The 25613-nt window shown below is 40.5% G+C and overlaps 3 protein-coding genes and 2 pseudogenes across 15 annotated transcripts in view; 1 reads left to right on the forward strand and 4 right to left on the reverse strand.

The window, feature by feature from the left end:
- LOC112323178 (protein POLR1D) overlaps window positions 1-3282 on the reverse strand; it is a 48141-nt gene extending 44859 nt beyond the window's left edge. Inside the window, exon 1 of the mRNA XM_024580818.3 lies at window positions 3166-3282. Coding sequence (XP_024436586.3) covers window positions 3166-3191 — 26 coding nt within the window. The 5' untranslated portion in view covers window positions 3192-3282. The remainder of the gene's footprint in view (window positions 1-3165) is intronic.
- Window positions 1695-3282, reverse strand: LOC112323177 (DNA-directed RNA polymerases I and III subunit RPAC2). Its single transcript, XM_024580817.3, has 2 exons — window positions 3166-3282; window positions 1695-2279 (listed from the first exon to the last, which is right to left on the reverse strand). Exons 1-2 carry the CDS (start codon window positions 3189-3191, stop codon window positions 1904-1906), a joined length of 402 nt encoding a protein of 133 aa, XP_024436585.1. The 5' UTR covers window positions 3192-3282; the 3' UTR covers window positions 1695-1903.
- Window positions 3283-4210: 928 nt separating this feature from the next.
- Window positions 4211-25613, forward strand: part of LNX2 (ligand of numb-protein X 2) — an 86011-nt gene continuing 64608 nt past the window's right edge. For 5 of the 13 annotated variants that reach the window (XM_045188126.2, XM_071220989.1, XM_071220988.1 and 2 more), the window contains exons 1-2: window positions 4674-4811; window positions 19791-19825. The gene's annotated coding sequence lies outside the window, so the exon portion shown is untranslated. Of the gene's footprint in view, window positions 4346-4673; window positions 4812-18462; window positions 18506-19790; window positions 19826-25613 lie in introns of those variants that run through there. The other 8 variants (XM_053920747.1, XM_053920748.1, XM_053920746.1 and 5 more) reach the window with 4 other exon arrangements.
- LOC112323179 (large ribosomal subunit protein uL13-like) lies at window positions 13241-14086 on the reverse strand (annotated as a pseudogene).
- On the reverse strand, window positions 23954-24437 carry LOC123478758 (small ribosomal subunit protein uS13-like; annotated as a pseudogene).

Raw genomic sequence — 25613 nt, forward strand, 5'->3', positions numbered from 1 at the left:
GTCTACCAATTCTGTACAAATTTGGTTCAAAAATACACCCCAAATCCACCCCCTTTCCTCTATCACTAGCTTATTGCCCTTCCAGGTTGTGCCCCCTCTTAAGTTTCTGCTTTTACTCTGACCTCTCTACAAATTCATTTCCCCACACTGTAATCAAAGTATTTAGATGCCATTCCCATTGTACATAAAACCCAGCTCCTTACCACTCCAGCTCTTCTTCCCACTGAATTCATGCTACAGATATATAAATCTTCTTTCAGTACATTTAATTCCTCAAACCACCCATTTTCTGCTTCAGGACCTTTGCACATACTATTCCCCCAGAAAGCTTTTCTCTCCTTTTTGCAGAACTATCTCCTTCTCTTTTGTAATCTCTCGAAGATATTCCCTGACTTCCACATCTAAAGCAGATTCTCCTCTCATGTTTTCTACCATATGTTTAGTCTCACACAAATACAACTTTGAAAAATTCCACTCCTTTTATCACGTATGCTCCACGAGGACAAGACCTGTGTCTCATCCACTAGCAAATCTATCTCAGGGGCTGGTATATGCCAGGTGCTCAAAAAATGCAGAACTGTATCTACCTAAAGAAACTGACTGCATGTAGGAAACGCAAGCTCCATGGCAGGCCAGTAGAAGAGGTCTGATATGAGTTCACTACATATCAGACACTGTGCTGCAAGTAAGTATAATGGTAGACAATGTAAGTACTAACAATCACATAGTAAATCCAAGACCAGGAAATGGAGTATAATGAAAGCACAGGCAAGTACACAAACTAGCATGCAGAGTCTAACATATTAAGTTCTCACCTACACTACAGTATGGCAGATGTTAAAAGAGTCCTCCAGAAAGAGGAACTGACATAAACAAAACCCCAAAGCATGAGTACTGGGGTGTGGGGTGCTCAGGTTCACAGGTTGACAGATATTTAAGGTAAATTAAGAGTCAAGTTGGAGTAGGATAGACATGAGACAACATTTAAGAGGTAAGTAGGACAGCTCTTAGATGTGATTTCCTATCTTAAGTTTAAAAAAAAAAAATCATTTCCCCCATATTGAATTTTTTCTCCCTGTCCTTACTTTTTTTTTCAAATACTGCTTCTTTTATGTAACCCTGGGCTATACTTAGATATCTACCTAAGGACTGAAAAGGTAATCTGGCCATCCCAGTAAACTTCCTCTCTAATATAATTAAATTCTCTTGACCTACTTAGGTCATTTCTAACTAAATATTTTATTACTGTCCTGAAATTAAAGCAGTAAACTGATATCTATCCTATAAACATCAAAAAGATGGAGCCTGATATTACCTAAAATTCTCATGTGAAACCAGAATCCTCACAATTCTTTCAAATTAACCCCTACTCTTGCCTAATCTACCAATCACTGCAAAGGATAAAAAAACATGTAGCAAGAGGATAAGTCCTTCCCCCCCACTCCCATCTTTCTTTCCTGTTTTCCCCTAAAAAAACACCCACAATATCTGGACTCATGCTCTATTGTACATCTCCCTCTTCCCCAGTCACAGCCATGAATGCATATTTCTTTTAATTCCCTTAACAAAAGTCCTTGTCTAGGCCCCTGCTTTTATCATAGTTTCCTCCCTTTCAATGTTGGCTCAAGTAAAGTTTAAAAAAATGCTAATACCCCTAGTAAACCATGAGGACCAAGGAACAGAAACCACTCAAATTAGTTTAAAGAGGGAATTTATTAGAATTTATTAGAAGAATACAAAGGTTATGGCAGGGAATCTAACAAATGTAATGGTGATTAGATAGAATCACACCTTTCTGAAGGACAGATCATGCTGCAATCAAACTTCTACTTCCTTCTGGGTTTTGCAAGATCACGAAGAAAATATGTTAGAGGATGTTCCTCCCTGTATGATGCACAAGGGACTAGAATGTGGATTCACTTCTGCTGGCTTTTTGGTCCTTATATTCCTTTATGCTGGCCTCAAACTTGTCAAGCACATGTTGGCAGACATTCATGAGCTCATTCAGGCCTCTCTGAAATGGCTCAACAGCTGGAAGAGCTCCTCGAGTCTGAATGCGTAAATTAATTTTACTCTCTGAAGGATGGGTTGTAGTGTAACCACAAAATTCCACTTCCGGGTTCTTCATGATCATGTAACGAAGAGAATTTCCTAGGGTATGGTCCTCCTCGTGCAAAACAAATGTCACACAGTGTCTATCTGTTCCAGCTGCCTGGACCATTTCCAGGGCTGTCTTCCTCTCGCCTTCAGCCATTGAGGTCTTCAATCCAGACATTTTTCTACACACATATTTTTTATAAAAATGAGATTATACTGAATATTTTGTTACTAGCTTTTTTCATTTACTATGTCACAATTGTTACACATTAATAGTCTAATGCACTCCACTTACACAGAATTATTAGCATTAGCCCCTTATTTTCCTGCCTCCACATATTCTATCAAAAAACCCCTAACTTATTACCTCCAGTTTCTCCCTACTCCATCTGACCATCCACATGGCCACAGGGCAGTCTCTTTAAAACACAGACTTAAATGTTTGCTAAAATATTCTTTTGATAGAATCACAAGAAAGGATAGGATTAGAATAGGGTGGTCCTGCTAGAGGATGAAAAGGGAGTTGGAAGGCATAGAGAAACAGATTATTATAAGATTGGAGACTACAGATGATCAACGTGTAGGCCCATTTGGAAGAGGTAAGGAAACTAGTTTGATCGAGAAGAGTCGATCCAGCAGGAGGGAGAAAAAATAACTGAGCAGAGGGACTTGGGCCACAGTTACAGGGCCTTAGGCCTGACTGAATACACAAATACTATCACCTGGGGACAGTGGCCTGGTGCGTGATTTTACACGTTAGCTTGATTTACTCTTGCTGTTCTAATTGGAGATTGGCAGTTTGGGGGTTTCTCAACAACTTGTTTTCTTCCCTCGTTGGTATCTAGTGTCCAGAGCGTCTCTATTCAAACCCATCCCTGTCTCCTACCCTCTTTTCCCAAGAGGAGGCCCCTCTCCCGCCCAGACGCCCATTTCTCTCGTCCCCTGCCCTCCCAGTCAGGCCGGGACGCGGCAGAAGCTGAAGCCCCGGCCGGCCGCGGACCCCTCCTCGGCCGCTAGCGCCGGTGCACGGCGCGGCCCGCTCCTCCCGCCAGCCTCCTCGGACGTTACCTCTCCAACTCCTGGTCCTCTTCCATCGCGGGGGCGGCTTCCGGAATCCTCAGGTGGTGAAGGCAGACAGAACGCTCTGCCCCATATCGCGAAACGTGCGAACCGAGTAGGAAGGAAGGAACCACTGACGGAAGGGGCGGAGGACGGAAGGAGGAAGGAGGAGCTACAGCAGCGCCACAAGGCCCATCCACTGGGCGGGACTTCGAGGCTCCGCCCCGAGGCCCCGCCCACATACCCCGCCCCCAGCGGGAAGAGGGCGGTAGCTGGGCCAGAGCGGCTCAGCTGGCGCTTCCGGAGTAGGTCCCCCAAGAGAGCTAGCGGGGAGAGGTGGAGTTGGGCTCCGGCCCCAGCCCCAACCCCAAGGAAGAGACAGGCTTGTGGGCACCTGAGCTCAGCCCTGGGCACCTTTCCCCACGTGTAGGCGAAGGGGGAGGGGCGTACCTGGCTCTCCCAAATAACCTTCTTAGGGCTCAAATCCGGCTCCTTTTTGACTTGCTGCTGCTAGACCTGCGGAGGACGGTGTTACTTCTACACAGGACCTCTGACTTTGAGAGGCTTTCATGGGACTATAGGCTTAATCTATAGTTAATAAATACACCTTGATGAATTTCACAATATAATAGAATGGGTTTAAGACGATATTTGCACATCTCAGCCTGTCTTGATCATTTGAGGGGAGAGTGAGAGTTTGGAAGGAAACTTTTCCCTCCCATCCTTTTTCTCCTAGGATCTTTTCTACCCTTGTAGTACGTCCTTCCTCTCTTTGGACTTCCTTTTCCCTTTACCCTTTTGGCTTCTTCAACCTCCTCACCTGCGGAACCTCCCTCACCTTTGTTCTCAGGTGCCCTGCCCCGCCTCGGCAACCTTTCCACACAGACTCGCTCTCAGTCCCCTTCTTCCGGCGTACCTCTCCTCTCTCCGTCCCTTCAGGTATTCTTCGCAAATAGTCTTCCCTTCCTCGCTCTCCTGTTCTCCTCGTCTTCCTCCTCCTGGCCAACCCCTGTCCCTACCACCCTACCCCAGCTGTCCCGTCGCCCAGCACACCTACACTTCTACTTTCCTGTGCCACCGGTTCTTCCCCGAGTCCCCTAGAGATTCACTGCCTTCCCCCGCTGTTCCATGCACCTCGCGGCCGAAGACCGGGAAGGCAGAGACACTTCTTGAGCCCGTCTTCTGCGAGGTAAGCCGAAGAACCTTGCAGAAAGCGGGTGGGGGGAGGGCATGCGGCGCGGGGTGTAGTGGGCTCACTCTAACCCAAGAGTGACGGCCCCGGCTGACCCGCCCCCTAAGCCCTAGGATAGGTGGGTCCGCTCTGTTGCTCTGTTCCGCCCCCTCCTCCGGCCTATTCTGCCACGGATTGGTCCAGGTGCGTGTCGGGATGGGCGGCTGGGCCCTGGCGCTTGCCCCCGGGAAGACAGCAGGGGCGGTTGAGAAGTGAAGTCTTGGCCAGACTTTGCTTCTTACCAGGAAATCTGCAGCGGCGGTGGCGGCCGACGCAGCGGCGGACGCGGTGCCTGCAGCCCCGATTCCCGGCGGAGCGGAAGCCGCCCCGCTCCCGGCTCCCTCAGCGAGCCAAGGAGAGCGGAGCTGGCGCCGGGCTGCGGCTCCGGGAGCCGATGCGCGACCCGGACAGCCGCGCTTTCCCAGTGAGTAACTTTGGCCCGCCTAGCTCCTCGCCCTCCCGCTGGGTCCCCGGCAGCCGCCTCAGGTGCGGGCGTCGGTGGGGTGCGGGGCAGCGCTGCGTCCGGGAGGCAGCCGAAGGGGCGCCACGGCAGTCCTCTGCGGCTATCCTCCTCGTTGGTCCCGGCTGCGGGGGGACGCGGACCAGGCGTGGGGCTGGCTGCCCTGGTTCGGGGATGGAAGAGACGAGCTGTCCTGCTCCCAGTGTCTGCCGTCCCGCAGGCGCCGGGGAGAGGCAGGCGGCCCCCGACTGGTTATCATTTAATTCTGGCGACGGAGTTGCTAATCTTTGCGTCGTTTGCTTTTTTAGGGAGGGGAGAGGTGGGACTGAGTTCGTATTTCCTGCGTGTATGTTGTCACGAGTGAGAGTGGTACTAGCTGCCTTACATCGGGTCTTGTTCCACTGGAAAGGAATGGGGAGAGACCATACCCTCCAACTCAGCCTGTTGCTTATAAATCTCGCCTTACCCTTTAGACTAGAGAGGGTGGGAGAGAGATTTGACATCTTCGACGGGGGGACGAGGGGGATATCAAAATAAGTACACTGATTTGGAAGCAGTTGCGAATAAAGCACCGTTCAGGAAATACATTGCTCGCTTTGCAAAGCTTTATGCCATGTTGTAGGCGAAGGACTTTTGACTTATATGTAGTGTTTCTTCTGACATTTAAGTTTACATCTAAGGCTATGAATCAAGCCGTCCGTATTGGCCAGGAGCTACTACTGTACACTCATGCATGGGCTGGGCTTAACTATACAGATGTTTCTGTTTAAATCACTGAAACCAGAAACGAAGTTGAGTGAAAAGCAATGGTGAACTCCGGTGTACGGGAACTGCCTGCACTTTAAGAATTTCCCATTCTTGCAGCAGTAGTACTTATTTGTAAATTGGCCTTTGTCTCAAGGCAGATAATTTTTTTCTTGGCATATACCATGATGCAGCACTGGTGAAGTTGGAGCTCAGTAGTTTAATTTTATTTATTTTGATAGATTTGATTCGCATCTCCATACCCCCTTTGAAAATGGACTTTGATCTAGTATCCTTTTTGGCCCGTCAAAGCTTTGTTACGGAATGAATAACAAAGTTTTGCCTTTTTAGTTTGTCCAAGTCACACATGTGAGTTTTTCCCTAGGGGTAAAATGTAGGCCAAATCAGAACCAAAGTAGAAAAACACTACTTTTAATTTGGCCCACTTGTGCGTTAGCATTCCTAATTCTGTATCTTGTTTCTCTCCTTTCCTCATCAAGTTAGGTATTTTTCATTATTTATTCATTCAGCAAATGGTAGAGTGCCTACTGCATGCCAGACATCGATGGCAGGAGTCAGCTTTTGCCTAAGTTGTTATAGTCTCATTTGGAAGCTGATCCATACTTCTATTCCACTGGCTCTCTGAAAGTAATTTGAGCCAAGTGCTGTGGGAACTTAAGAGAGGGATCATTTCTGCCTGGAGTTTGTTAGGGAAGGCCTCACTTAGGCACCACTCTTTAGATTGGGGTGAGGTTTTGCCAGGTGCATTTGGAGCAGAGGGACTAACGGGGGCATTGCACTGAGATCTGCATGTGTTTACTCTGGCTAAAGCACAGTGCCTGGGGTTGTAGTAGTTGTTGGGGGCTGGTGTATCACTCATTTCAGAGCATTTAGCACTTTATCTTGCTTACAGTAGGCACTTAAATTATTTATTGAACTGACTTGAACAGAAACATGAAGGATTTTGTCTGCCAAAGTTGGACTTTATTTTAATCAGGAGAATGTCATGATGGCATTTGTATTCCAGAACAGTATCTACAGCAGTCTGGAGGGCGGCGGTGTCCAGGTGGGGGGTAGGGAGACAAAAGTAGGGGTTGTTATACTATAGGTGATGAGTGCTCAGGGATTTTCAGTGCACAATGTCTGGGTTTGAATCTGGCACTGTCTCTCCCTGTGTAACCTCTTTTTTCCTTAGGTTCTTCATTTCATAGGGTTTGGGGGATGAAACTTGGAAAAACATGTATACGTAGAATAACACTTGGCACATGGTAAGGACCTGGTAGATGCAAGTTGTTTTTCTGTGTAAGGCAGTAGAAGTACAAATGATGTGGCATTTAGGGGGAATAATTGCTTGGGCTAGGTAAGTTACTCGATATGACTGGAGGTATTGGAGTGTACTGGTTAAGCTTTCTGTAGAATCAGAACAGGAGTTAAATTCTATCACTAACCCTTAGAATTACTATCCTGACTGAGATTTAGTGTCCTAATGTTTAGGAAGTAAGCATAGTACCTGTCTAGTAGGGTTTGAGGATCAAGTGAAATTATGCATGTAATGCTTTTGGCAGAGTGCCTAGCACATTACAAGTGCTCAATAAATATTAGTTGTTCCTTTAGTGATGACATTAGTGAGCTAATGGAATGTTAGAAGATATGAGAAGGAGTAGTTAAAAACGGTAGACGGTAGAAGCCAGGAAGGGAAGATAAATTAGCTTTGGACCACCCCAGTAAGATGCTAATGGGTGATTGAGATGTCTGTGATGACGTTGTTGGATAGATATGTGCAACAAGAGCTAGGAAAGAATGGAAAGGAAAAAAAAAATAGTTCACCTAAAGACTTTGTGGATGTGGTAAATTTTATGGCGGTTTTGGGGTAAGAGGAGGCAGAGGTGAGGCTTATGCTTATAGCAGTGCCAGGCATGTTGATGTTGAATATTAGGTATCTCTGTCTTTAAATGCATTTTTGCCACCATCACAGGGAACTCCAGGCTCATATAATCTAGTTGGTTCTGTGCCTTTCCCCCTCTCCTCCTTCTCTCCTTTTTGATTGCCTCCCCTCCAGATCTCTTTTTTATTTATTATGTGGAGCCATTTATGGTAACTTTTCCCTGCATATGGGGCAAAAGTTCACTCCAGCCCCATCTTTCTGTATCGAAATCCAACAAGGTTTCTGGAAGAATCAAAGGTCTTATTTCATAGGTTTCACTCTACTTAGGAAGCAGTGTTGATTGAAAAAAAGAAGTGTGTATGTATGTGTATGCATGTAAGCTATATATGTATGTATATGTATATAGTGGGGTGGTAGGGAGGAACAGACTTGTATAGGGATATTGCTTCCTGCAGAGTGGAACTGACAATACCTGCATTGTAACTCTGTCCTCTCTTGGGTATTAACAGAACTCCAGAGTGGATTCTCTGAAGTCTTGATAAGAAAAGCTGAAAAGAAAAGAGCAAAAGTATTGTGGCAGAGAGGCTTAGGCATACTTCACACCTTTATTTTCCAGGCTAAAGATTTAGAACTATTACTTCTGATAATTGGAATCCGTCAGTACAGAAATTATGTGGTGGAAAAATGATTTTTTTTCTAAAAATTGGACTAAGAGATATGAGAAATAGAAACAAATGCAGAACTTAGGTAACAGACAAGTAAAAGTATGACTATATATACTACATGTGCAAGGGTACTATTATATATGTAGTATACATATGTGCTCATATATATAAGTATACTGTAAACAGGAGTGTCCATTTGAAAACATAACCACTGTCATATGTAAAACAAAGGAAGTTGTCTTTTTTCCTTTTTTTGATTTATTTATTTTTTAAGTATTTTTCATAGATTATGCTATTACAGTTTTCCCAATTTTTCCCCTTTACCCCCTCATCCCTACCCCACCCAACCCTCCAGCATTCCCCCTCCTTTAGTTCATGCCCATGGGTTGTATATATAAGTTCTTTGAGTCCTCTGTTTCCTATACCATTTTTCTCTCTCCCCATCTATTTTATGCCTACTAATTATGCTTCTTCTTCCCTGTACCTTTCCCCCCATTCCTCCCTTCCTTCTCCCCACTGAAATCCCTCCATGTGATGTCCATTTCTCTGATTCTGTTCCTGTTCTAGTTGTTTGCTTAGTTTTTGTTTTCGTTGTTTGTCTTTTCTTTTAGGTTCGTTTGTTGATAGTTGTGAGTTTGTTATCATTTACTGTTCATAGTTTTTGATCTTCTTTTTCTTAGGTAAGTCCCTTTAACATTTCATATGATAATGGCTTGGTAATGATGAACTCCTTGAAATTGACCTTATCTGGGAAGCACTTGATCTGCCTTTCCATTCTAAATGAGAGCTTTGCTGGATACAGTAATCTTGGATGTAGGTCTTTGCCTTTCATGACTTGGAATACTTCTTTCTAGGCCCTTCTTGCCTACAAGGTTTCTTTTGAGAAATCAGCTGATAGCCTTATGGGAACTCCTTTACAGGTAACTCCCTTCTTACCTCTTGCTTCTTTTAGGATTCTCTCTTTATCTTTAATCTTGGGTAACTTAATGATGATGTGCCTTGGTGTGTTCCTCCTTGGGTCCAACTTCTTTGGGACTCTCTGAGCTTCCTGAACTTCCTGGAAGTCTCTTTCCTTCACCAGATTGGGGAAGATCTCCTTCATTATTTGTTCAAATAAGTTTTCAATTTCTTGCTGTTGTTCTCCTTCTGGCACCCCTATAATTCAGATATTGGGACATTTCAAGTTGTCCCAGAAGTTCCAAAGCCTCTCTTTACTTTTTTGAATTCTTGTTTCTTCATTTTGTTCCGGTTGGATGTTTATTTCTTCCTTTTGTTCCAAATCATTTCTTTGAGTCCTGGTTTCCTTTCTGTCACTGTTGGTTCCCTGAATATTTTGCTTTATTTCACTTTGGGTATCCTTCATTTGTTTTTTCATTTTTCAACCAAGCTCAGTCAGTTCTGTGGGCATTTTGATTACCAGGGCTTTAAATTCTCCATCAGTCAGATTGGCTATCTCCTCATTGCTTAGTTTTCTTTCTGAGGTTTTGCTCTATTCTTCATTTGGGCCATATTTCCTTGTCTTGGCACACCTGATAAGTTGTAAGGGGGCGGGGCCTTAGGTATTCACCTGGGTTGCCTGCCTTTGGGGGAAGGGCCAGAGAGGGAACAGTGTAGCTCTCCTTCTCTTTTTCACAGTTTCCAATGGACTTTCATTTGAGACTGGGAGTCTCCCACCAGCATCCACCGCAGTAGTATGCACTCACCTCTGAGTCTCAGTTTCCCCTTCAGTCAGCCTCCCTGGCACAACCCGCCCTGCACAGCCCACTGCCTGGCCGCATCCAGCCTCCAGCCTGGTCCACCATCCCACCTCGGATTTTCTGAGCTGGCCCACATGGTCTGCTGCCTTACCGGTCTGTTTGAGCTGGCTGACTGTTTCTTTAATTCCTTGGTTGTTGGGGTTCCATGCAGTGTGATTTTCTGGCGCTTTTGGTTGTTTATTGATTTTAATTGGTTGTTATTCTCCTTTTGGTTGTGCAAGGAAGGGAAGGGTTTCTACCTATGCCTTCATGTTAGCTGGAACTCTATATTTTTTCTTTATTAAAAGCACAGTGTTAGAGTTCTTTTAAATAACAAATTGCCTAAAGTTTGTAATAGGGGCCACTGTAAAGAATGTTTATAACCAATTTATGAGGAACTATATCTTATGTAAAACAAGGTATGTGTAGCTATAACAAAGCTTTCAAAGGCTCTGTTGGCCATTACTTTGTTTATAGATAAAAGTTAAGTCAGTCTAGGAAGTATTGAGATTTAGTCACCAAACTGAAAAATTAATCCTTTATCAGAATTCTTAATACTGTTCAGTTAAAGTGCATAAATAATTATTGAACAAATCAGTTGGAGTCCTTCACATATATCTTACTTATTTCATTATTTTATTGTGACTTTTCTTCCACATGATCTTAATGTTTGAGCTTTGACTTCCAGTGTAATTATATTCAAGAAATACCTATACCTTTGAATTATATTCAAGGAATATCTACGATGTTATCAGCACTGGGCTGTGTGGAACACAAAAGATTGTCTTTGCCCTTGTGGAATTTGAGATCTTAAAAAAGACATTCAGTCAAAGAGTTAAGCATTTGCAGTAGGGTGACTAATACACTTGACTTTTAGTACCTTAGCTCCTCAACTCTAGTGACTTTCACTTCTGCTATATTTTAACATTCCCTCAAATTTCCACAAAGGAAATCTTTAATTATATGTCCTAATCCTATATCCTGTTCTCTGACCACAGCCTCCTATCCTTCCAGATCCCCCATACCCACACTTTATATTACAGCACCCTTCCACTTGACAGAGTCATTTTGCCAGTCCTTTTTTCCATCCCACCTCCTGTTACCTGTTGTATTAACATTTAATGGCCTTGAGGTCTTCCCTGTCCAGTTTGCAATCCTTTGTTAAGCATTCTCACTGGCACCTTTGCCTGTCTTGAACTTGTTTTTGTGCTGTGCCTGCCGGAAAACTTCTCTAGTTAACTCTGCTTTTCTCCCTGAGTTGCTTTGGTAGCACCATTAAAAGTGTGGACCCTCAGTTCAAGTAATTCTCTCTCAGACAACCCTTCCTTCATTCCCCTCCATCAACTAGTGCTCTCGCATTGAGCTAAGAATAATGGAGCATCCTCGTAGAGCTTATAATCTAGAGGAGATGGACACTTATCAAATATTAGTACAGATTGTAGTTACAAAATATGGTAAGTGCTTTGAAAAATTGTACGGGGTTGTGTTGTCCAGTACTACTCACTAGCACGTGTGGCTACTGAAATTTGGCTCGTCCCAACTGAGATGTGCTGTAAGTCAAAAATACACATGAGATTTTGAAGACATTATACCCCCCAAAGGTAAAATACTCAATATTTTTATATATGAAATGATAATATATTAGGTTAAATAAAATATTAAAACTCATTCAGTAGTTTTATTTTTAAAATATGGCTACTAGAACATTTAAAATGGCATGTGGCTCACATTCTAGTTCTGTTGGACAGTGATGGCATAGGGTGCTGTCTGGGGAGCAGGGTGTTGCTGAAGCCTTCCCTGAGAAGGTTGGCTTTGAACAGATATATCTGGCTGAGTAGGTGTTGAACAGGCAGACCCTCCTCAGAGGCAGCAGTCAGAGGTGGATGGCACTTCAAAGGAGGGTGGGAAACTGGTGAGAGAGCTGGGAGAGATTGGCCAGGGATGAGGTCGAGAGGCAGACAGGGCCAGATCGTATGGGCCTTCTTGACTCTAATAAGGATGTTGTTCTTCATCACTCATGTATTATTCCAAACTTTCATTATTTACAGACCCTTTATCCAACCCCCACTTCTACAGTCTGCAAATAATCTGGTCACTTCATGATGATCTGGTTTGGTGTTTCAGATTTCTGTGCCTCCCCTCCTCAACTTTATCAGTCTCAGATCTGTTGAAGGCTAACTTTTCCACATGTGCCCTTGATCTGATCCTTCAAAGGCTCTTTCAGTAAAGGCTTTATTAATTAACTCCCTTCTGTCTTTAATCCCTTTCTCCCTGCTGGCTTTTTCACACCAGCCTATAAATACCTCCAATCTTAAACCTTATACAACAAAGCTCCATTAACCCCACATTCTTCTCAAGTTACTGTTCTTGAAGCATAACAAAATATTTTATTTAAAGCAATGTATTCAAAATGTATTAACATATAGTCAGTATAAAATTATTAAGATATTTGATGTTTTTATATTAAGTATTTGAAATTGTTTATGTTTTATACTTACAGCATATCTCAATACAGATGCTAAATTTTCAGTGGATAAAGTAAGAGGAATCTTATCAAAATAATTTAACAGAAAAATATTTTACATGCTTCAGTTTTTTTGTTGTGATGGTAAAAAACATGTAACAAAATGTACCATCTTAACCATTTTTAAGTGTATTGTTCAGTAGTGTTAAAAAGTGTATTCACATTGTTGTGCAACAAATCTTAACAATGTTTTCATCTGGCAAAACTCTGCACCCATTAAACACAACTCCTCACTTCTCCTCCACTTAACCCTGGTAATCGCCCTTCTGTTTTCTGCTTCTGTGGATTTGATTAACTTTAGACATATAAGTGAAATCATACAGTATTTGTCTTTTTTTATGTCTGGCTTATTTCATTTAGTTTGATGGTCTCAAGGTTTATCCATGTTGTGGCAGGATTTTTTCCTTTTGAAGGCTGAATAATGTTCCATTGTATTTATACTTTGGAATAGACATTTTATTTATCCATTTGCCCTTCCATGAACATTTGGGTTGCTTTCCCCTCATGGCTGTTGTGAATAGTGCTGCTATGAACATGGGTGTGGAAATTTCTTTGAGACCCTGCTTTAAATTCTTTCCATTATATATCAGGAAGTGGGATTGTTGGATCATATGGTAGTTCTTTTTTTAATTTCTTGAGAACCTCTGTACTGTTGCCCATAGCAGCTGCACTATTTTGTGGTCTCACTAACAGTGCATAAGGGTTCCAATTTCTCTACATTCTTATGAAACCTTATAATTTTCTTTTGTTGTTTTTCTTTACAGTAGCCATCTTAATAGGTATGAGGTGATATCATTTAATTTGCATATGCATTTATTTTATTTTATTTATTTTTTTGAGGAATTAAGAGTCAATTTTATTGGGCTTAGACTAGGAGTCCATGGGTCTTGAGGACCTCTGTGTATCTGTCAGTTTTCTTCTCCAAGTTCTTTTCGGCCTGTTTCCGTAGCCTCGTGAGCTGCATTTTCTTCCGGTAATGGATCTTAGCCTTCTCCTTCCTCTTCTCCTCCAGCGTGCCTGTATCAAACTTAAACTTCACATCCAAGGACACGATCAACTAAGTGCAAGGGAACCTACAGAATGGGAAAAAATATTTGTAAATAACAAATCTCATAAGGGATTCATATCCAGAGTATATAAAGAAATCCTACAAATCAACAACAAAAATCAAATAACCCAATTTCAAAATAGGCCAACCTTCTGGCTGACCTCACTGCCTGGCCTGGTACTTCCAGCCGACCTCATGGGCCAGGCACCCCAGGTAGGCAGACTTCCGTGTGGCCTTCAGACGCACCACCTTGAGGGCTGCAGAGACCACCATTCGCTTTTTCTTGTCATAGGGTGGTGGGATCCTATCAAACACCTGGAGGCGGTCCAATGCAGCCTGGCCTCGCTTGGTCTTGTGGGGCAGCTTGCCTCACAGGTTCAGCCAAAAGATGCGGCTGGGGACTCAAAAGTGGTAAGGGCCACGCGATGGATTGGTGTTCATCTGCTTATGGAGGAAAGCCAGGTACTTCAACTTGTGTCTGTAGAAATTGCCAGAAACGGTGATGCCTTCACAGCACACCACCGCCACCTTCCAGCCCAGCAGCACCTGCTTGGCTACGATGGCTGCCAGGCGGCCCAGGAGATGGCCTTGGCCATCGAACACCAGGACCTGCCCCTCCGCCATCTTCAACAGCTGCCTGGGAAAAGCTGCATGTGCATATAATTTGCATAGTTTTAATTTGCATTAAGCACCTTCTCATCATGCTTGTGAGCCATTTGTCTATCATCTTTGGAGAATGTCTCCTTAAGTTTTTGGCCTGTTTTGAAATTGGGTTACATGATTTTTGTTGTTGATTTGTAGGATTTCTTTATATATTCTGGATATGAATCCCTTATGAGATTTGTTATTTACAAATATTTTTTCCCATTCTGTAGGTTCCCTTTGCACTTAGTTGATCGTGTCCTTGGATGTGAAGTTTAAGTTTGATATAGTCCAATGTCTGTTTTTGCTTTTGTTACCTGTGCTTTTAGTGAAATATCTTTGCTAAATCCAATGTCATAACACTTTCCCCAATCTTTTCTTCTAGGAGTTTTGTAGCTTCATGTCTTATGCTGAGGTCTTTAATCCATTTTGCCTCCTGCATGCACCCTGGCCAGGGATCAAACCTACAACTTAGGCATGTGCCTTAACAGGGAATTGAACCGGCAACCTTCAGGTATATGAGACAACACTCCAACCAAATGAGCCACACCAGCCAAGGCCAAATAAAATATATAACGTATTTCTGAGACCTTCCTTGTGGAAACAAGATAGGGAGATCTGAAATATATAGAACAGTTTTAATTTGTAGGGATTGAGGGTAGTAATTAGGCTAGGAAACAGTTCTCAAATGGTACTGAATAGTATATTCTAGTGTAAATTTCCGTGTCCTTTTAGTTTCTTGTAGTTGTGAGACACCAATATGGAAGCATCAATAGTCTAGGGTTAGCTGAAGCGAAAAAGTAAAATGATCGGGAAGAAGTCAGGTACGTGATGTGCATGTGATTGCGTCCTCTGCCTCTGCTACTAAGTATGTCATGCACGTGGTCAGCAGTTGCTGGGCATCTCTTTCAAGACCGTTCTGTCAGGGACATTTAATAAGATTTCCAAAGTATCCATAGCAATTAGAACTCACATGAAATATTTATTAACCTCATTAATTTCTCTTATTTTAGGCTTTATGCTTTCATTATTGATGAGATAATTGATACTTCAATAGACTATTTTCAGAGTTTGTTAAAAATAGATGTAATTTTTCTGGCTCTCTGACCTATTCTTTTTCCAGGTATATAGAGGACATTTATCAGCACATTTGAATTTTTCTACCTTTGATGGTATATAATCGATAACATTGAGACACTTTCCAGGACTTATTCTCTGAGTCTGGATTTTTTTATTGTAGCTATTTACAGAAACAGCTAAAAAAAGTGTTTTTAATAAATCCATTTTGCAGGATACAGATGATAAAGTGTATATTCTTAAACAACAAGTTGGCTCAGACAAGTCAACTTTCAACTAATGTATATTGTAGTAACACTTTTTCTTATTGAAAGGTTTATGTGTTATAAAGTTGCTCAGTATGATTTTAGTCTAAATGTGACAATGTGACTGAATTTTTGTTATTCATAGGCTCTTCAGTGACAGTAAATCAAACTTGGTACTGGAAGAAAGCAAAATGGGCTATTAAAAGTAGTTTTTCAAATGTTTATTCACAATGCAGTATTCTTTATGTCTTTGTTACGAAGAATTGTTCTTTTTTGTTTACTTGAACCTTTTGAAAAGAAAATTGTTCTGTTACTAAAAAACAAAGAATTATTCTCTGTGTACTAGGACTTATGGAAGGATATATTTCTGGAGGACAAAACTTAATGTTCTTAAAATAGTTAAATCTCTAGTTTAAATAGTAGTTTTCTGTTTGATAATTCCTGGGCAGCAAGTAACAGAGCTGTTTGATTTTCTTTATTGAGTACATTGTCAAGTACATGAGGGTATAGGGGTATATACGATTTTTTTATAACATTGTTTTTTTGAAAATTATGGAAGTAGTACATGCTAAATATAGAAAATTTAATAAATCCTAAACTAGGCAAAGAAAATAAAAATTACAAATGATTCCACCAGTTATAATTCTTTTAATACAACATTTATTCAACAAATATTTGACTACTCTGTATTGTATATCATTCTAGATATTTGGGATATGAACGTGGCTTACAGAAATTCTTGGTCTCAGAAATTGAGACTAGTCAGATTCCAGTTTCATTACAGTTGCTGTATTTCAACACAAATATGATATTTAAATGATAGAACTTAAGCATGGAGAGTCTTGTGGCAAGGCAAAAGCTTATTACTATAAATTATAGGTAAAGCATAGTCTCAAGTGAAAACAAATTTCAGCACTTTTGTGACTTTGCAAGTCCTGAGGCAGATAGGTGTATGATTATCTTTTTTTCCCACTGGATAGTTGTTGATTGTCTGTAATATACCAGGCACTGTTTCAATGGTGAAAATGAACCAGTGAATTAGATGAGAGGGATCTCTGTTCTTAGGAAGTTTGCATGCTAGGGGTCAGGAGCATAAACAATAAACAGGTAAGCAAATTAATGAAGAGTCTAATGACCAATGCCTGAAAGAAAATAAGACTATATAGGCAGATCTCAAGTCTGTAGTACTGGTGATTAAATCAACAGCTGGTCACCACCAGAGTTCCTTTCAGCTATTTGTCTTCTTCACCAGGGAACCTTTTAACTAATACTGCTAAGAAGAAACACCCACTGCCATCTTTGTTTCTTGCCCTTTTGTACTCTCTCCTGGAGATTTCTTACTCAGTGAAACAGCTAAATAGCAAAAGTAGACAGGGATTAAGAGAAGTAAGGCACATAGAAAATCATTTAGGCTTTTCTTGAAGCTGGGAGTTTGTTGAGTTTATACCTGTCACTATCCCAAAACTACGTACTATTCATATGTTCTGAATTAAGAAAAATTAAACTCTATCAGGTATTAGGAGAGGGACCAAGGGAAAATAATTTTATCAACCCTTATGGAATTTGCAGGGTTTTTTGAAGTTTCTCACATCTCTTCAAAAAAAATACCATCTGTCAACTAATAAAGACATGAACTAAGGTGGGGGGGAAGGCTGGAGGGCTGAGGGGTGGAGGGAGGATAAAGGTGAGGAAAAAATTGGGGAAACTGTAGTAGCATAATCAATAAAATATTCTTAAAAAACAAAGAATTCCTGATTTGTGGCTTAGCTGATTCCCAGGCTTTACAACTGATGGGTAAGACTTGTGCCCTGCTTTCTTTAGTAGATAAGAATTTGGAGTGTGACCCATGACTCATCAGCTGATGTTGTGGTACATTTTTAGAAACAAAAAATGTGATAGCAGAATTCTCTTACACAGCAGTAGTGTAAGCAAATATAAGAAAACACAAATTTGTTTGTCCTGATGTTATTACAGCTGTATGTTAAATTGATTCTTGGAAATGTGTTACAACATTGGACATTCCAATGTGTTTGAATAGAATAGGTATAAACTGTGTGTTTCTTGCAAAAAGATACTAATTGTACAGCATTTCTCCCATTTTTTATGATATGAAGTCACTTTGTAGGTAAACATAATATTTACACTTGTGATTTATTTAGTTTTGAAACAAAGATGAAGCAGTGAAGAAAAGCATTGTTTTGGGCATACTACTTCATTTTTAGTGTTCCATAAAATTGTTTTTATTTTTGATGTGGACTTCTTGTTTGTTTGCTTTGCTTTCTAATTACTTATATAGGAACCAACCTTGGCTGCTTTCTACTTCCTACTTTATTTCCTTTTGTCTGTGATCCCACCATGGGATAATCTCACACACATACAGGTCATTCTGTACAAATGGATAGATACCTAATGAAAAACCAGTCTCACTCCCGCTCCTTTGCCCTGGCCATCCAATGCCTCCAGAGTCAACTGCACTTAGTTTTTATATTTCCTTCTGGGTGTATTTTGTGCATAGGAACTCATGCATATTTATTTAGAGATTTTGAAACACAAACTGTTCTGTACCTTGACTTAAATTAGCTTAAAATTTATTTAATTTGTTAGTCTTTTTTTGAAATTTGACTTAGTCACCTTTCATTTGTTTGCTGATCTCACTGAATTACATTACCTTAAAAAATATTTATCCCTTAAAGAACACATGAACATATTTTGTGGAGATTTCCTCTGATGACTATGATTATATTATTTGAACTTTTTTTAACCCTATAAATCATGACCCTAATGTGTATTCTTTCCAAAGAGAATGCTAAACATGACAAAAATTAATTTAGTCATTTTTATGATAACTTAAGAGAAAATGGAACATTTACTAGGTTTCTTTGATTTAGCAAGTATAGTACAGCCATGGGAAAATACCTGTTTGGAAATTTTAAACTTTGCCAAAAAGCTTGGTTATTAGGAAATATTATGGTACAAATTATGCTGAATTAAAAATTACTTGATTAACAGGTCTGCTTGCTAATTGAAAGTGTCTTGGTGCATTTTACAGTGTTCATCACAGTGTACACATTTTACAGTGTACGGGGAAAAAGGTAAGTTGTTTTTGGTAATTTTTGAGTATCACCCTAGAAGGATTTCATATTTTCACTGTTATACACTGCCTTCCTTTTGGTTGTGAAATGTAGATGGCAGAATTATGGAACTGCTAATATTAATCATTGTAGTAACTGCCGTTTGAGTTGATTGCTCTGTGGCTTCACTCTGTTAGCAGCTGTAGGTTTCATTCAGCAACCTATTGTCACGGTAATCCTGTGAGGTCGGATGTTGCATTTCAGGAATAAACAATTTGGACAAGATACAGTAGCCACCTATGATAAAAAGTCAGACCTATATGATCTAAAAACCATTACTCTTTACAGAGTGGTTTCTCGGAAAAGATAAAGTTCTGATAGAGTCTTAATTGTTTTCTTCCTTCTTGCTGAAAAGGACTTTAAAGGTCATTTTAGCTTAAACCATAGAGTTGACCAACAAAGAGGCAGGTTCCTCAGGTAAAGGCCATCCTTTTCTAGGACTCATAGCAAGATGGGTTTTCAAAACAAAACAAAAAAAATACTCAGTGGGATTGTTTTGTGATAACACAGTTGAATGATTTTATAGAAATCATGGTTTTATTGATTTTATTCTGATTTTTCATTTAGCCTGGTCTCTCTATACCTTTCAGGATTAGTTTAGGTCATACATTTCTGTAGGGACATTCTTACATATTAACCATGTTTGTTTTTAGAGACTCATTTAAGACTGCTACATTTATCATAACTATCCATGATTTTTTTCTCTTTCTGCCCTAGGACATTCTTTTTTTTTAATTACATTTATTGGGGTGACATGGGTTCATAGGGTCATATAGGTTTCAGGTGTGCATTTCTATGATACATGATCTATATATTGCATTGTGTGCCCACCAGCCAAAGTCAAATCATGTTCTGTCATTATATATTTGGCCCCCTTCACCCTTTTCCACCCCCTCACCCTCTTCCCTCTGCTAACCACCATGCTGTTGTCTGTCTGTGTCTATGAGTTTTCAGTTTTATATCCCACATATGAGTGAATTCATATGGTTCTTAACTTTTTCTGACTGACTTACTTTGCTTAGCATAATATTCTCAAGGTCCATCTGTGTTGTCACAAATGGCAGTATTTCATCATTTCTTATGGCTGAGTACTATTTCATTGTATATATGTACCACATCTTCTTTATCCAGTCCTCTGTTGAGGGATACTTTGATTGTTTCTATGTCTTAGCCTCTGTAAATAGTGCTGTGATGACGTAGGGGTACATATATCTTTCTGAATAAATGTTTTTGATTTTTTTTTTAGGTACATGCTGAGAAGAGGGATTGCTGGGTCATAAGGTAACTCTAATCTTATTTTTATGAGGCACCACCATACCGTTTCCCATAGAAATCATGGTTTTAAATCATAAAGTCTAAAGGGGAAAAGCTGATTGCTTGCCATATCTGTCTTTCTTCCTGTCTACCTATCATATGACCATCTATTATCTATCTCGCTCTGTTAAACCCGGAGAAAGGAATAGTGGTATTCTTAACACAATGTTTCAACTTCTTGCTTGTTTAATTTTGGCTACTGGTCTTAGAGCTTCGGTGGTACAATGTTTGAAAGGGTAAAGGGGTTTAATAGTAATTGTTTCTTGGGGTTCCAGTCAAGATGGTGGAGCAGGTAAATGCTGTGCTTGCCTTCTTCCATAACTACATCAAAATTACAACTGAATTATAGAGCACTCAGTCTGGAGAACCACCTGAAGACTAGCTGTCCAGAATTCCTATAACTAAGGACGTAAAGTAGAGGCCACTTTGAGACTGGTAGGAGGGTGGAGATATGAAACAGGCTGGTCCCATACCCATGAGTAGCAGTTGAGAATTAGGAGGGATATCTTGGCTACAGAGGTTCCCTCCTGAGGAGAAAGGGTTCGCAGCTCCACACCAGGCTCCCCATCACGGGGCTCCAGTGCTGGCAGCTAAATGTGAAAATCCGTGGGGATTCTGTCCCAATAAGACAGAGGACCACTGGAATCCCAGGGTTCTTATTAAAGGGCCCATTCACAGACTCACTCACAGGAATTCACCTTGGGTTCCAGCAAAAGGAAAGCAGCTTCAAAGGCACCAGAGACATACAGAGAGAAACTGAATTGTGTGGCTTCAGGGTGAAGGCCACCATTGTCCCTGTGTTGAACCCTCCCTCAAGAAAGCTTATAGGGGTGGCAGGTGCCATATCTGAATCTGCATTAACCTGTTGAACACACTCATCCCACCCAAGTGACTCCCTGAGATACCACTCCATCCAACTCACACACTGCCCTTGGCTGTTTTCAGAGGCTGTGCCTCATGGACAGCCTTGGCCTGCACTATAGGCTTTCTTATAAGCTCAACAAGGTCTGCAACTCCTGGGCAGGTGCAGCTTGTCTCGATGTGCCCTGTGCCTTTTGCTGAGCGGCCCCAAGCCGGGTGCAGGTAGTAGCCAGCCTCTAGTTGCAGTTTGGCTTCTTCCATGCACTTCTGGGCCCAGCACAGGCAGCTACCAACAGTGGATCACTTTGTAATTCTTACCAGTTGGCCCTGGGCCAAGCACAGGCAGCAAATGACCTGAGCCTGCACCAGGTTCCCTCCCAAGAGGCCACAAAACCAACATACTGGTGGCCAGTCTCAGATTATAATAGAGCACCACCTGATTATTTCTACAAACAGCACACCCACAGGGTGATCTTGGCAGGCACCAGAGACCCTCTAGGGTGAATCCCACTCTGTGGGGTTACCTCATGCTGTGGTTGTGGCCAGTCCTCACAGCCAGTTAGCCTGAGGGTCAACTCCACCCATGATGAGCAAATAGCTATCAAGGCTCAACTATAATAGGAAGGCACACACAATCCATACAAGGGACACTCCTGGAGCACCCAGGTCAGGTGACTAGAGAAACTGAACCACTGGTCCAATAGGACACCTACTGTATAAGGCCATCTTACCAAGAGTGGGAGACAAAGCAGATCTACCTAATACAATACATACAAACAAACTCAGAGAAGCAGCCAAAATGAGGAGACAAAGAACCATGTAACAAATGAAGGAACAGGAGAAAACTCAAGAAAAAGAATTAAACAAAATGGAGGCAAGCAATCTACCAGATACAGAGTTTAAAACACTGGTTATTATACTCTGGTTTCTCTTCAGATGGCATAAATGTTTCGCCTTTTAAAACACTGGTTATTAGGATGCTCAAAGAACGTAGAGAAAGAACTTCGGCAAAAAGATAGTAAGCATAAAGACAGAAACCATAAAAAAGAACCAGTCAGAAATGAAGAATACATTAGAAAGACTCAACACTGGAATAAATGAAGCAGAGGATTGAATCAGTGATTTGGAAGGCAAGGTAGTGGAAAAATGAATTAAAAAAATGAAAGTAGTTTAAGGGGCCTCTGAGACAACATCAAGCATGTCACTATTTGAGTAGCAGAAGGAGAGAGGGCAAGGGTTTGAAATCTGTTTAATGAAATAATGACTGAAAACTCCCCTAACCTGGTAAAGGAATTAGACACATAGAATGTATAAGAAAATATATCCCAGGAAGCACAGAGTTCCAAACAAGATGAACCCAAAGAGGCCCACATCAAGCCACATCATAATGAAAATGCCAAAGGTTAAAGACAAAGGGAGAATCTTAAAAGCAGCAAGAGAGAAGCAGTTAGTTACCTACAAGGGAGTTCCTGTAAGACTGTCAGCTAATTTCTCAACAGAAGCTTCGCAGGCCAGGAGGAATAGACACGAAGTGTTCAAAGTGATGAAAAGCAAGGACCAACAACTAAGATTACTCTACTCAGCAAGGATTTAAAACTGAAGATGAGATAAAGTGCTTCCCAGACAAATGAAAGCTAAAGGAATTCATCATCACGAAAACAGTGTTACAAAAAAATGTTAAAGAGAATTTTTAAAGAAGAAAATATATAATTATGACTTAATAAAATGACGATATAACCTATCAATAATCACTTTAAATGTAAATGGATTAAATATTCCAATCAAAAGACAGAGTTATTGAATGGATAAGAAAACAAGACCCACACATATGCTGTCTACCAAAGACCCATCCCAAATCCAAAGAAACAGACTGAAAGTAAAGAAACGGAAAAAAATGTTTCATGCAAATGAAACAAACAAAAAAAGGTAGTGTAGCGATACTTATATCAGACAAAATAGCCTTTAAAACAAAGGCTATAACAAGAGACAAAGAATACTACGTGATGGTAAAGGGACGAATCCAACAAGAGGATATAACCCTTATAAACATTTACGTACCCAGCCTAGGAGCACCTAAATTCATAAAGCAAACATTGGTGGATATAAAGAAATATATTGACAGTAATATGTAATTGTAGGGGACTTTAACACCCTATTGACATCAATGGGTAGAGCATTTAGACAGAAATCAACAAGGAAACAGCAGCCTTAAATGACATTGGACCAGATTTACTTAACTGGTATTTTTAGAGTATTTCACCCCAAAGCAGCAGAATATATATTCCTTTCAAGTGTACATGGAACATTTTTGAGGATGAATGACAAAACAAGTTTCCATAAATTTAAGAAAATTGAAGTCATATCAGAATCTTCTCTAACCACAATGTTAAGAAACTAGAAATCAATTGCAAGAAGAAAACTGAAAAACACACAAATACTTGGCTGCTAAATAACATGCTGCTAAATAATGAATGGATTAACAATGAAATCAAGGAAGAAATCAAAAGATAGCTTGAGACAAATAAAAATGAAAACATGACCCAAAATCTATGGGACACAGTGAAAGCAGTTCTATGTAGAACAAAATTCATAGCATTACAGGCCTACCTCAAGAAACAAATCTCAAACAATGCAACTTCACACCTAAACAAACTAGAAAAAGAACAATAAACAAAACCCAAAGTGAGTAGAAGGAAGGAAATAATAAATATCAGTGGGAATAAACAAAACAGAACCAAAAAAAAATCAAAAGATCAATGAAACTAAGAGCTGGTCTTTGAAAAGATAAACAAAATTAACAAAACTTAACCAAACTCATCAAGAGAAAAAGAGAGAGGACTCAAATAAGTGAGATCAGAAATGAAAGAGGAAACATGACTACTAAACCACAGAAATACAAAGGATTATAAAAAAATACTGTGAACAACTATTTGCCAACAAGTTGAACACTCTGGAAGAAATGGATAAATTCTTAGAAACATATTGTACAATCTTCCAAGACTGAATTAAGAAAGAACAGAAAATCTGAATAGATCAATAACTACTAATGATACCACTGAATCAGTAATCAAAAATTCCCTGCAAACAGAAGTTCTGGCTTTACAGGTGAATTTTACCAAACATTCTATGAAGAATTAATACCTGTCTATCTCAAACTATGTAAAAATTCATGAGGAGGTCATTTTATGAGGACACTATTACCCTAATCTTTTTTTTTTTTTTTTAGATATGTAAACTGTTTATTAGCATAAAGAGCCTACAGGTTTATTTCTTGGACACAACTCCAGTGCAGCCTTGGCGGCTGGTGGTCTTGGTGTGCTGGCCTCGAACATGAAGACCTCAGAAGTGGCACAGCCCTCTGTGGATCCACATCTTCTTCAGCTGCTCCAGATCTTCCTGAAGCTTGTTGTCCAAACCTTTGGCCAGGACCAGGCTGTATTTTCATCCTTCATATTCTTCTGTCTGTTTAAGAACCAGTCTGGAATTTTGTACTGTCATGGATTCTTCACGATAGTGATCACACATTCCACCTCATCCTCTGTGAGCTCTCCCATCCTCTTGGTGACGTTGATGTCTGCCTTTTTCAATACCTCTGGAGTGTATCTTTGCCCCATACCTTTAATTGCAGTGATAGTAAATGCTGTTTTCCATGGCTGTCGATATTGCTGTTGAATACTCACAAAATGCGCTCTGACTTCTCAGGAATCACTTGAGACATGGCGGCAGCAGCATGTAAGCTTCCTGTAGAAGAGTATCCTGATTCTGAAACCAGACAAAGACATTACAAAAAAAGAAAATTATAGGCTAATATCCCTAATGAACATAGATGCAAATATCCTCAACAAAATAGTAGCAAACCAAATTCAACAATACATTAAAAAGATCATACACCATGATCAAGTGAGATTTATTTTTGTGATACTGATGCCAAGTTAGCTCAGTATCCACAAATTAATTAAAAGTGATGCACTACATAAACAAAATAGGATAAAAATCATATGGTTATATAAATAGATGCAGAAAAAGCATTTGAAAAAAATCCAGCATCCATTTATGATAAAAACTCTCAGCAAAGTGTAATAGAGGGAACATACCTCAACAGTACAGTGAAACCTCAGTTTTTGAACTTAATTCATTCTAGATGGCTGTTTCAGAAACAATTTGTTCAAAATCTGAATTATTATTCCCATTAGAAATAATGTAAGTTTAATTAATCCATTCCAGATCCCCAAATGATTCCGTTTTAACCTTTCTTACATACAGTACATGTCTAGTGTACTGTTTAACCTATAAATAAACACTTCCAAAACAAAAAGGAGATGAAATGTGCATGAAAATTTAACAAAAAGGAAGTATACAGTAAAAATAGGAAAATTTATGTACACACTAGAACTTAACCTTTAACGTTAGAGCTGTTGATGAGTGAATGTGGAAAAGAGGGATGGAGGGATGTTACTGTTTGGAAGGGTAGTCCCCTTTCATAAAAAACATCAGGTAGCTGTTCTGGGTTCTTTCTTTTGCCTCTGTTCCACTAGAACTTGCTTCAGGCTCACTGGGCCTGTCTCACTTAAAGCCAATCCAATGATGTTTGTTTTTGCCTGTGTTTTAACAGTTGCCTCAAGTGAAATACTGCATTGTCAGTGAACAAGCTTATTACACAGTTTGCTACTTAGTTGTCAAGGTGATATTTATCAATAAAACTTAGCATTTTCTCCCCATTTCCTAAGCTTTTCCTTGATTAGTGAAATAGGAATATCTTCCCTTCCCTCCTCCTCTGAAGAAAGCTCCTCGGCTTCCATCTGTTGCTGCTCCCTCTGAAGGTCAGGGAGTTCATCCACCAACTCCTCCATCTCATCATCATCCACCTCCAAGCCCGTGGATTTGCCCAGAGACA

This window comes from Desmodus rotundus, chromosome 3, assembly GCF_022682495.2.
Source record: "Desmodus rotundus isolate HL8 chromosome 3, HLdesRot8A.1, whole genome shotgun sequence".
In the NCBI taxonomy this organism is placed as follows: domain Eukaryota; kingdom Metazoa; phylum Chordata; class Mammalia; order Chiroptera; family Phyllostomidae; genus Desmodus; species Desmodus rotundus.

Excerpts from the sequence above, each read along its gene's own strand:
- LOC112323177 (XM_024580817.3), bottom strand. The coding sequence starts at position 3,191 with ATGGAAGAGGACCAGGAGTTGGAGAG. Across the intron at positions 2,280-3,165 it reads GAGGACCAGGAGTTGGAGAG|AAAAATGTCTGGATTGAAGA; the intron begins GTAACGTCCGAG and ends ATATGTGTGTAG.